At 37.0% G+C, this 13053-nt stretch overlaps 1 protein-coding gene across 1 annotated transcript in view; it reads right to left on the bottom strand.

Moving 5' to 3' along the window:
* Positions 1-12848, bottom strand: part of LOC128859361 (unconventional myosin-XV) — a 30725-nt gene extending 17877 nt beyond the window's left edge. Inside the window, exons 1-2 of the mRNA XM_054096336.1 lie at positions 12237-12848; positions 920-1149 (exon numbers count right to left, since the gene is read on the bottom strand). Coding sequence (XP_053952311.1) covers positions 920-1045 — 126 coding nt within the window. The 5' untranslated portion in view covers positions 1046-1149; positions 12237-12848. The remainder of the gene's footprint in view (positions 1-919; positions 1150-12236) is intronic.
* Between the last annotated feature and the right edge of the window lie 205 nt (positions 12849-13053).

Raw genomic sequence — 13053 nt, 5'->3', positions numbered from 1 at the left:
GCTGCTTTTACTAGCCAATACGTATAAAAAATACTTGAGCATTAATTGATAATCCAAGATATTGTAACGAAACGTGTTGCTGTGAGTATGTGATGGTCTGTGAAGCACTCTAGTGCAATAAGTAAGTGTTCTGCATCAAACATGTCGAATTTCACGTTCTGCGGGCTTGTTAAACCACATTGACTGACAATTGCTGTTTCTCGCTTTTACTGCGAGTATTTTCCATTTTGCTGCAATTTCGCACTATGTCACAAGGCGAAGAGATGAACAACTTTAAAACAATCACTAAGGCGGGAACTCAGGCTACTTCAGAATGAAATATATGACTAAACAAGATTCTTCAACAAGTTTGTCTCCAACAACTTTTCGCAGTTAAATAGCTCAAATTATCTGTTTCCAATTGCTAAACAATAAGCTGGCATTTGCTAGCTTGCAGATTTTTGCACAATTCACTACAAGTCATGAAGCAGAATTTTGTCTGCTTTTTGTTTTTTCCCAATATTCTGTATATTCGCATAAATTGTTTGCGCTGCACCTGAACATGTATTCATATGTTTGTATGAGTCTTTGTTGTTGTGAAAAGTGCAACAAGTAATTATTCTCTGCACACATCCGTTTGTGGTATAAAGCCGAGCTCAACGTTTGAGACTGGCCAAACAAGTGCATATATACCCATAGATGACAATTTCTCCTATAGAAATTGCAGCTTCAACTTGTTACCATATATATATGTATATGCACAGTCATATCATATCGCAAATAAAGATTATTTGAACAATTCTAGTAAAATATTGTAATTTTAACTATTTATATTTTTTTTTGTATTGTTTTACTTCAGCAGAAGAGAAGCTTGGCCAACCATCTAATGCACGTTGACTGAAATATAAATATAAATTAATTAAACAATAGATTTAATTACCTTTCCCTTGATGAGTGCCTGAACTACAATCACTTGCGCCGCTCGATGCACCTCTTGTATTTCACCAGGTATGGGATGACCGACGCCAGGATCAAACCACACCAAGTCTCCTTCTACCCAATCCATTTCTTTGATAATTTGTATCAAATCCTGGGATTCACTCAAATCGTCTATTGCGTATTCGGTAGAAAGTTGCTTTTAATGTAAATTCCTTTTAAACACAAGCATTTCTGTAAACAAATATTTTGAAAATAAATAAAATACTTTTCGAACAAACTTCGTTGTTTACAGATATTATTTTTTTACTTTCTAAATAAAATTATTCGCATTTTTGTTGCTGAAATCTTGTATATATATTCATATTCCAATAACTCAACGCAATTAACATGTGGCTGGTATTTTGTTAACACCAACGCTAATCAACCAATCAACAATGTTTTGACAAGTCGCTGTGGCACCTTTTACGCGGTTACCCACTTTCACTACCGCCCTTCGCATCGTAAATGGTCCACAATGTATGCAATTGATTTTTGGTGCGAAAATAAAGAGAAGAACAAAACTACGCCAACATTTTTTGTATGGAAAAAATTGCGAATTTAGTTATAAAAATTTCGCTAACAAAAAACCAGTGGTGATCGCTTAGCACTTAAACACGCATTTGATATGTGATATGCTCCCTCTACTTAACATTATGCACCCAGCCAAACCTCAATATTGAAGATTTATGAACATGGATACCATCGCACTTTATCATGCGGCACCTATTGAAATAACTCATACATAAACGTATGTTTACTCATTGTGGGCTGCAAGTATTTTTGGAGGCGTTAATGCGGCAAACAACATGTGAAGTGGGTGCAGCACATCCGCTGAGTCAGCAATTACTGATGATTCTCCTAAATTAATCATTTTTCGTAGATAACGACACATACTTATTAAGTATCTTTAGTATTTTACTTTTAATGCTATGGTATTGAAACTCATTAATTGTGTGTAAAACAGAAAACATTTTCGAAAACTAAAGACTTAAGACACAAACTTGAATATTTTCCCTTGAACATTTTGAGCTATTACTCATGAATTTATAATTAAAAAACAAATAAAAAAAAAGATATATGTATTAAATATTTGCAAATTTTAGGATAAGTGAAATTAAACGGCACTCTCACTCAAATCCACACTCCGGTGGCGATTTAATATTCCAGTGTGTGCTCGCAGCTCATTTGATTTCTTATTTCGCTTGATTGCATTTTTTTCTCATTTAACATTTTTAGTTTGCTACTACTGACCTCGACAAACACTTAAGACCAATGAACAAGAAATAAAAAGACTTTCACTTGTTGCGTCGCTTGTTTTTTGTGGCCTTAAGTTTTGCATTTTGCTGCGTTAACTCGTGCTTAGCAAACAAAGTACCGAAATTTATTTGTCAAAATTTCATTAACCGTATATTCAGAATGAAAACTGGTGAGACTTTCGAATTGACGTGCTTAATCCAGTGGCATGCGACCCGAGCAGCGAACGGCGCACAGGTGCGTTTAAAGCAAAACTTGTTTTTGTTGGAGGCTGCGACGTCGCATGCGGAGTCATACATTTGAGCGCTAAATGCTCTCTGCGCTAAACAGTGTGAAACTGGTTGCGAATGCGAAGAGTAGTCTGGTAGTAGAAGCGTTTTTTTGAGATGGATGACGGGTGCTAAAATGCCAGTTGTCGCTTAAAGCCGAACAAGTGTTGGCGCAGTAGCGGCCGCAGCCGGAAAAAGCAAGCTAAGTTGCGACTGGGATCGCTGCCATTGTACAACACCATTCAACATTGTTGTTTGACCGCATTCCAATGTTAAAATATAAGCACTTAGCGTAGTCAAAGAATAGATCCCAAAATGAATTTTCGTAAATATATTAATAGCAGTTGCGTAGTTAACAAAATGTTTACCTCAAGTGATTCTCATAAATACTATAACTTTATGGTTTGAGATATTTTTGTATTTGAGTCGAAATAATGGAACTGACGGCAAAACGCACCACTAAAAATATGCTGGATTCTTAGTCGCACTTGTTAGCAATGAAGGAATTGTAATAAAATATACCGCGTGGGTGATGCATAGCTTGTCGCTGCCGCATTTCTTTACTATGTGACTTTCATTTGAAAAACTGCTGCATCGTCCTCCACAGGTACTTGGCACATGAGAAATTTTATCCCATTTCGATAGCAGCAATAATAACTGCTAAAGCCGCAGCCAAATTCCCACCGTGAAAGGCAACAACAACTACAGTCAAGACTCCATTACAGGTCTCATAATTTGAATGGAATGACGCTGTATAATTGTAAAAACAAAAGTGACAAGTAATGAAAAAGGGCAACAAAACCTTGTTTGTACATACACGAGTGTATTGTTATAACACCATTCTAATATTAAATTATGTGGTATGCAGCAACTAGAGTTCCAACTTGAATACAAAGTTTTAGAAAAAGTGCACGAATTTGGACCCAAGTGCATGGGTTTCACAAAGGTTTAGCATTCGTCTACAGATTTTGTATTTTCATGAAAATATCAGGTTTTTCAAAGCTCATACCGATACCAAGTAAGAATCATTTACCAAATAAAAGTACCGATAACCAGAATATCATATAAATGTTATTGTCACGAAAGAAGCGAAGTAATAGTATCCAATTTAATATAAAAAAAACTCTCAATAGATCCGGATATATGATTTAAAGATATATGGACTAAAGCAAGGTATTTGCAAAACACGGAAAAGCTTAGGTTCAGCTTAATTTTTTTTCCAGTAGTACTTGACAAAGTGTTAAATGCACTTCAGAAGGCATCAAATGTTCTTCAGAATAGACCCGAAATCATTACTTCAAAAGAGTGATACATACTTAAGGAAGGATTTTATAATGTTTGTGTTGAAGATTGTTCGACAGAGGTATTACAAGATGGCTCAAAGATAAGGTCGCTTACGAAGAAAGAAGTATACTGCATTATAAAATGAGTTGAAAACAATCACTTCAACGTTAAGATAACTTACCTTTATAGTGAACAACTTTTTTAATGAGTTTCGGTTAACATAATTGCAAACTGATAGCTTTCCCAGCAAAGAGAATATTCACCACCAGCCAGAGATCATTAGCAGTACCAAAAATAAGAGCAAAACTTTGATTTCATAACGGTATTAAAATCGTTCGTTATTTTTATTAAACAACTGCAGTTTTTTCTCTGGGACTTAAGGAAATTTTCAATTCGACAGTTGCCTATGCAATGGCCCTAGCTTCAGTCAAATCCACATTGAGAGTAGACGCGTGCGCGAAGAAAGTGAGTTAATTGGTTTTACAGTCGTTTTCATTTCTTGCATGCCTGTGCACCTTCGTGCCATTGTGTTTGCGTTTAAGGTAATAATTAGTAAAATCCAAAAACAAAATACAACAAAAGTCACAAAAAACTAAGCAATAGAGTTAAACGACGCTACGCACAAGCGAATTAAAATGTTGCAAACATCAATGTAATAAATCAGTATTTTAGCGAAAAACTTTACATACTCGTATGTACATTTGGTTTAATGTGAAAAAGAAATAAAATTAAAAAAATCATACTATCTCTGCTGGTATATTCTACAACTTTACACTGCAATGAACTGGCCGTTGAGCACTGAATTCAAATTGGCATTTGTAACTGATTACATTTGCTGTCAACAACACCCGAGTGAGCAGTAAAAATGTATGTTGAGTGCAACACGCGAGAATGATAGGGCGAAGTAAGTTCCACAGATTTTTCGCGAGCTGGCTCTGTAGCCGTGGTTTATTGGCAGCTGCGTGACCACAAGAAATACTCGTGTAGTTTACTGAACTCAATCGAGTACTATTTGTAATTGTTAACAGAAAACAGAGATATTCATTAATACATATTTTTTAAGCGTGTATCGTAAAGTAAGAAAACAATAATTAGACATTCAACTGAAACAAACACGCTCATTCCACAGACAATAGAATAGCAAACAAACAAATTCAACGCTTGTTTTTGTTTCTAGCATTGTTAAAAATGTTAGGAATGTGACATTGAAAAGTCGCGGCAAATAACGAAAGCTTGCAAATCTTGTTTGGTTTCATTTGAAAAAAGTTATAATAATATTAACAACAGAACAAAAATAGTATACGTTATACTGGTCATGTACTCATCAATGAGGGTGTGGGGCAATGCAAGTTCAACATAAAAAAATTATATACCGAAAATACAAATACAATTAGCGGCAAGTAAGACATTGAAATAATTTTTTAGAAGCTACAGCTTAGTGGAGGATTTTGAAATGAAACTGCATCTAGTGTAAGTATCCCTTAAGGGAAACCACAACAGCCGGTTCTGCGGACTGTCCAAGGACTGTCACTCCACGAGCATTCCCCAAATATTTATGGGGAATGTTATGCTGCTATGATTTATTGGTTACTCATAGATTCACGCTTGCCGAAATGAAAATAAATTCACTTAAATAAAATTAAATTAAAACGATTATTTGGTAATGACAATTCTTATGTGTAACACAATCAACTGTAATACTCGAGATAAGTTATAATAACTGTTTCTTATAGCCTAACGATATGCAAAATAGTTTCATCTCATCGTAGGATGGTCAAAGGCCAACCGTCCTGCTTGTCGCTCACCATATCTAGCTTAAACTGTAATTCCATTGTTTTCACATACGAATTTTTCGCTTGGCGTGCAGCGGAATCATCTAGCGAGCAGAGAAGTGGAGAATCGAAAGATGCAATTAATTCCATTAACGCTATCTCTAATAAAGGTTGTGTGGAATTAAGTGAAATAAACACAAGGTTAATAATTGATATTCAGACAGCATACAGACTAGACAGAAAATGTGTGTCACAAAGTAGTCGTACACGCGCAGAATGAAATCAATTCAACTTTAATGGGCCAGTCGAAATGCGGCCAACAACGAGGAAAGAATGCAATTGTTGAAGTCTGCGCGGAGAAGCACAATACATGTATAAAATTCTTGCCAATCGCTATCGTTAATTGAAGATATATTTATGCATATATAAGATATACACATATATTTACATATGAACATACCAGCGAAAATATTAAGTCAATGAGTATCCGCTTCCTATTTAGCACTTTTGAATATTCTTGTATACAATATTTTAACTATCTTTGTAAAAGTATACGACTGTCTCCTCTATGTAATTTTTTAACAATATTAACTTCACACCAAATCGATTTACCGTTGATAAGACGGTACTCTGAGTTTAATGTAGTAGCAGCGGAAGCAAGAAAGACGGCAAAGACAACGGCCACAATAGTCAACGTCACAATTGACTTCTTAATGTAGTCACACTAGTCGCCCAAAGTTTATTGCCCTTTGCTGTTTCTCTGCCTTTATCTTCGTTTAATGGTGCGTTTAATGTAAAGCGTTTGATCGGTGGCGTTGGATAGACAGTGGACAAATGACCAACAAAGTTTCTACTCCAGCAAAGTTGTTCTACTATCAGATTAATAGTAAGCGGTTTACTAGCGATCGCACCACCAATTATATTTGAAAAAATAAAAATATAAAAATACTGACCGCGACGGCGCAGCGCCTTGACAGCAACACGTCTGAAACTACCTACTTACGTAGATATTTGTACAAAGGCACGACAAGCAAATAGGTGTGTCGGCCAACGAATGTAAGCAGTGCCATATATGTAGAAGTATTTTGTTTGTATTTTTATTGTATTACTTATAGGCAAATCAGCAATCACGTTGCATTTAAAGTTGAGAGCTTTGCCAAATGTATGTCTTTTGGTGTATATGTAAGTGTGTATGCACTAGAATGCAATAATAGAATGCGATTATAATACAGGGTTTGATTGAAAAAAAAATTAGCCTTATTTTTTTAAGCAGTTTTATTAAACCGTTTGGCTTATACAACTAATATTCTTCAATTCTATCTCCATTCCAAGTAGGATTTCAGTCTGGGAAAAGCACCTTAGATGCACTTCTCTTTCTCGATCACCACATATGTAAAAATCTCTCAAAAAAGAATCACATTTCTATCCTTTCCGTAGATTTTGCCAAGGCATTTGACAACATCGGTTGTCACGTGGTCTTGCAAAAACTACAGGAATGGCAAATCGGCCCAAAAATTTTTGAATATGTGAAATCATTTCTGACAAAGAGAAAATTTCGTTGTAAAACAAATGACACCTTTTCCAAAACATTCCCCGTCCACAATGGAATTCCCCAAGGCTCGCCATTGTCGGTCACACTTTTCTTGGTGGCATTCGACGACATAAGCAGACTTATGAGTAAACACCGTAACATCAAGCACTGCTTATATGCCGACGACCTTTACCTCATTTCCACCCAAACAAAAACCTCAGACATTGAAGAGTCTTTCAATAACGCCTTAAATGCCATACACAACTGGTCACTACCATCGGGCGCCCTAATCTCCTTAAATAAATGCAAACATTTGCATATTTGCAAAAAACGAAATTGTAGCGAAATAAATCTCAAAAATAATAACTATACTATACCTAACAATAATAATATGAAAATATTAGGTGTAACATTTGATTCCAAATATAACTTTAAGTATCATTGTACTAATATAAGGAACGCACTAGCTACCAGGCTGAACATTATAAAATATCTATCCTCAAAAAAAAGTTATGTACATACTAACACCTTAATCGATATCACCAAACTAACAATTCTGAGCAAAATTGACTATGGATTACAAATCTATGGCTCCACCTCTAAAAATCACCTCAAAATGATCAAAGGCCCTTACCATTCTGCTGTGAGAAGAAGCCTAAGAGCATTTAGAACTACACCAATAAAGAACTTGCTAACCGAAGGGGGCTTTCAGACAATCGAATCCAGAATAAAATATCTCAGAAGCCGTGTAATTTACAAACTCTACTCCCACTCACCAAACGTACTAAGTCGTGAAATCCAGCTACTTAACAAACGAAAAACGGCCATAAAAAGAAAATCCGCCTTATGTGAGATAAAGGAACTTGCAGAATTTCTCAAATTAAGTTTTTCCCCACCAAAACTTACGCCAGCAAAAATCCCACCATGGGAACTTGACAGCAAGATATTTATAAATGAGTTGACACTCCACCACAAAGACAAGACATGTCAATCTAATTTTCAAAAGCTATACACTAGCATCGTTACTCCACTAAAGCAGGAAGGATGGAGCTTTCTGTTTACCGACGGGTCAAAACAAAAAGACGGTGTATCATTTGCTGTTACAGACGAGAATGGTCTAACACAGTCCCACGGATTACTACCACAATATGCAAACATATTTGACGCAGAACTACAGGCATTAATCTCAGCACTACAAATGGCCAAAGAAACCAACAAATGCAACGTGATATGTACAGACAGTAAATCGGTATTCCTAGCTTCCCAAAAATTTCACATAAGAGACAGCCCATTACAATCTGTGCAACAACTACTTATGAGCGCATCACCAAAAATAAAACTGATGTGGATCCCATCTCACTCAGGCATCTTGGGCAATGAACAAGCAGACCTAGCTGCAAAATCCTCGTTAAAAGACTGTCTTCACGTCTTCATGCCATTTGATGTGAAGTCACTAAAAACCTATTACTCTAACGCTCTACGTAAACATCTTAATGAGGAATGGTCAACGTACACACATCCATACAAAGATATAAACCCTCTCGGTGCACAAATCAAACTTCCAACCAACACTTCAACATGGGCCAACAGATGCTTCATACGCCTCAGATTGGGGCACACACTTATAACGCATGAATATATTTTGCAATCGAAATCTCAACCCAAGTGCCACTTCTGCAACAATAACAACCTAACAATTCAGCATATTTTATCAGATTGCCCAAATCTTCACGCTCAACGCACTCAAGCATTTCAAACACAGAACACACTCCCGCTAATCCTACGACACCCCTCAGAATCTAATATAAGACTAATTGTTAACTTTCTTAAAGATATTGAAATGTTTCACTTAATTTGAACCTTTAGTAATAAGTATTATAACCACCTCAGAATCTAATATAAGGCAAATTGTTAACTTCCTTAAAGATATTGAAATGTTTCACTTAATTTAAACCTTTAGAAATAAGTATTATAACCATATGACTAAGCCGATAGCCTTGGTAGCTTGTGCTAAAAAAGTTATTTTGTAATTTTAATTATAGATAACAAATAAATAATATATATAATATAATAATATTCTTCAAAATAGAACTCTTGAGCGTCAATACACCGGTAGTAGCGGTCCTTCCACTGCAGGAAACATTTTTTAAACTCATCCGCCGGAATCGCGTTCAATTCGGCTGTCACAGTTTTTTGGATCGCCTCGATGGAGTCGAAACGCCTCCCCTTCAGCTTTCTTTTCAGGCGCGGGAACAAGAAGTCCGGAGGGGACAGGTCTGGGCTGTAGGGAGGATGGGGAAGCACCGGAACCCCCATCTTGGCCAATGCAGAGGTGCAGAGGAAGGCGGTGTGCGCCGACGCATTGTCGTGATGAAGGGTCCAATTGTTGACGAGGTCGGGCCGAACCCGGGCGACGCGGGTTTTCAGCACTTTTTTTACAGTGCTTCCTGGAGGTACAAACTCCTTGTGGACGATGCCTCGAGAGTCGAAAAAGATGATCAGCATGGTTTTGACCTTGGATTTCGACATGCGCCTCCCGGCCTTCCTTGAACGACTTGTGTCACCGTTTTACCTAGGCACAGACAGAGATTGATCCCCATAATCCTCCTTGAGTAGCCCAATGGTTCCGATCCCCGTTTTGTTTAGCTTTACGCAAAATTTGATCGAGTAACGTTGCTCCAACGATCGCCACTGCAAAATCCTAACACACTTTTAAAACAGCTTTCACGCGCGGAGCGATTTTGACTGCACCGCTGTTGCCAGCGAACTGGCACCGGTTTCTAGTGGAAGGGGAAGGTCCAACGATCATTTTCCCCCACCAGCCCGTTCGGTTGATCGCTTGGCAGACGCTTCGCGCAGGACGGCTCATTACTTTTCAATCAAACCCTGTATATTAGGTGAAGTAAAAAGCTTCGATCACTATCCGCTAGATGTTTTTAGTAAGCCATTACATATCTCACGATATATGCATCGGACAAGGTTATATTACAAGGATGTTCAAGGGTGAAATTACGATTCAAAAAAGGTTGACTAGTTTTGTATTTGGTGGCGTTAGCTGTGTGTTAAAGCGTCCACAAATGGAGGTAATAAGCAGAATATTAAATAGATTCTTTAGCACCCTTATGACCAAATAAATAAGTTTTTTATGATCTCCAGGTTACGGTCAAGTTAGTTGAATTACCGTTAGCAATTTTACGATCTAACTAAGCTGAAGAGCATTAAAGTTAAACCTCTGAGTTTTTGATTTAGGTGCGACAAGTTCAAGTTCCAAGCTTATGAATAAAGTAGTTAGAATATTAAGAAAGCTGTGGTAATTGAATTGTATGTGTGCACTTGGGTCTCTAGCATTTTTTGCAAACAAGTTTTTTTAGCATTTCAACAAAAACTGTTCCATGACTTTTTCGGTTGATGGCCATGTATCGAATTTTCATTCAAATCTCTTCTTGCTGCCCTGGAAACTCGAAAATTTCACTTTGCTTGCTGGCGTAGAATTTCAATGAATGGTTGAATTTTCAATTTGCATTAATTTGTGACAAATGTTGCTTCAACACTCACACCAATGTTAAACATATGTTTGTACCTACAATGCATACACAACTTTGGATCCGATGACCACTCTCAAATGAGAAACTCCAAAGGCAAACCAAAAAGCTATGTAAAAACCGTATAAAATGGAAAACTTAAGAAACAGGGCGAATAAGCAAACATCGTTTGCATTCGTAAGTAAGTATCAGTTAGTAATAAACGGTTTGTTTTAAAGAGCTTGAGATTCCGATAATGTCGTGGTGCTGAGGTAGCAATGACATCTTCACTGTGGAATGTCTATACTTCCGCTATTAGAATATTGACGTATTCAGAAACCAATCACCTAAGCTTTTTTTATACCCATTCAGAGTCATACTGGCTAGAGTTCTAACAACATAGCATTCGCTCTTTTCTCTCAATCTCTTTTTACCTTTTGATGGCCCTTGGAAGCGGTGAGCAATTCATACATAAATATGAGTATATGTACTCCACACATACATATTTACCGTATATGTGTACAACATTCTATGTATAAGGAGTTTGAGCAGGTGAATGTGTTGGGTGAAATTTTAGAGATACCACAAAGCCCCTATAATTTGAACGGGATGGGAGCGGAGTGTTGATGTTGCCATGGCTTAAGCGTATCTAATTTTTTTCTTTTTTTTATATTTTAGCCGTTATTATTGTTATTACAATTTCATTGTCGCTTATGGCTGCAAGTTTTCTGGAAGACGTTGGGGATGCGGAACAGGTTTACTCTTCGCTATTATTTATTTTGTTTGGTTAACTGTTCTATGTTGGGTATGGACGAAGACCGTTGATTGGCTACTATTTCGAGGATGACAATCTATCATTTATGCAATGCCAATTCCACTAAGGCCGCAGGCAGCTTCCAGTCACCAAGAACCACTACGCTAATCGAATTTAATAGTTTCGTAAAACAAAAATATTGCTCGTCGTCTATGCCATATGCAGTGAAGTTATTTGGAGAAGATAGAAATATGTACATGCGTGCGTTTGTATGTGCCCACAATTTGATGTAGCGAATTGTCTCAATACATTGCAATTTGAGTTTCAAAGCGATGAAAATTTCACATGAGGCCTATATCTTCGGTCGAGTAAAATATAGTAGTATAGTATAGTTGCATAAATATGTATATGTAAGCACAAGCGAAAACGTCTTGACTAATAAAACTATTTTTACTGCATCTTAAATTTAATTTATTGTCTGAAACGCTTCATTCATGTGAGTCGTAAATCAATCTCTTGCGCCTCACAAACTACATATGTATGTACATATATTTATATTGAACAAAAAATGCAATGAGTATAAAAACGAAATTTAAGAATGCATAACTGTGTGTATATATGTGTATGAACAGGTATGCGGCACCAGGTGACTGCAGAGTCTGAAATGCTGAACTGATCGTGTCAACTTCACTACACCGACTTTAACTAAAACCGCAACAACACCGACGGCGGCTGCCACGACGATCATTTTCTTCGTTGGTTGTTTTGTATGCGATATGCATTCAAGTATATACATATGCACATATATATGTACGTACTCATAATTACTTCGTACTTTCGTATTCATATAAACTATAGAAATTACACCTTCACACTCGTATTCCTGCACTGTACCTATGAATCCATGTAACGAGACGAACATATATCCTTCTGGCCGTAGTTTTTCTCTCTTTACGTTTTGATTGAGGCTCGCCGTTCCTAATTTTACATTTGTTATTTTAATCGCCCAGGTATTCAATAGTTTTCATTATTCGCGGATTAACAACTATTCACCACTTTTTGGTATATATCACCGATTTCACTGCGTGTGTGTGTGTGTATGTTTGTATGGGCATGTATATTCGTTTTATGTAGATGGTTGTTGCATCCACACACACAATATCACACATAGGCTTCTTTCATTCACTGACCAATGCTTGCCTTTGAATTTGTGTACACAGCTTTATGTTTGTGCTTGTATACGTGTGGCCTTTTAAGATCTCTTCAATCCATTACACTTTTCGTTTCCACCATTTATTTTGCGACGAGCACACACAACCAATCCGTCCGAAAGTCAACAGGTAACTGAATCGTTGAAGCCAACACGATCGCCAATAACATGTTATGGCCGCCAACACATCGTCAGCTGTGGAATGTAGGCAGGTTCTTAGCCGACGTGATTTTGACGGCGGCTCAAAACCTATTCGCTAGCTCATAATCTCACAGGTCTGCTTAGCATTACTCAGTTGAATTAGCAAAACAAAATTTTCTCAGCTCGTTCTGTGTGGCTGGATCTCTGCGGACAAGTGAGATCGAAACGTAGTGTGTGCGAATTGATGAAGGTTGTCCACAACTCGCTTTAATGTGGAGGGTACGCTCAATGTGAGCACATACACCTGTGAACAATGGATAAAGTTTGGGATTTCTCTCAAATTTTTTTGTTGGTTTTTCT

The sequence above is a fragment of the Anastrepha ludens genome, chromosome 3, assembly GCF_028408465.1.
Source record: "Anastrepha ludens isolate Willacy chromosome 3, idAnaLude1.1, whole genome shotgun sequence".
Lineage (NCBI taxonomy): Eukaryota > Metazoa > Arthropoda > Insecta > Diptera > Tephritidae > Anastrepha > Anastrepha ludens.
The sequence above is the reverse complement of the archived record's forward strand: the minus strand, read 5'-3'. Positions and strand labels throughout refer to the sequence as shown.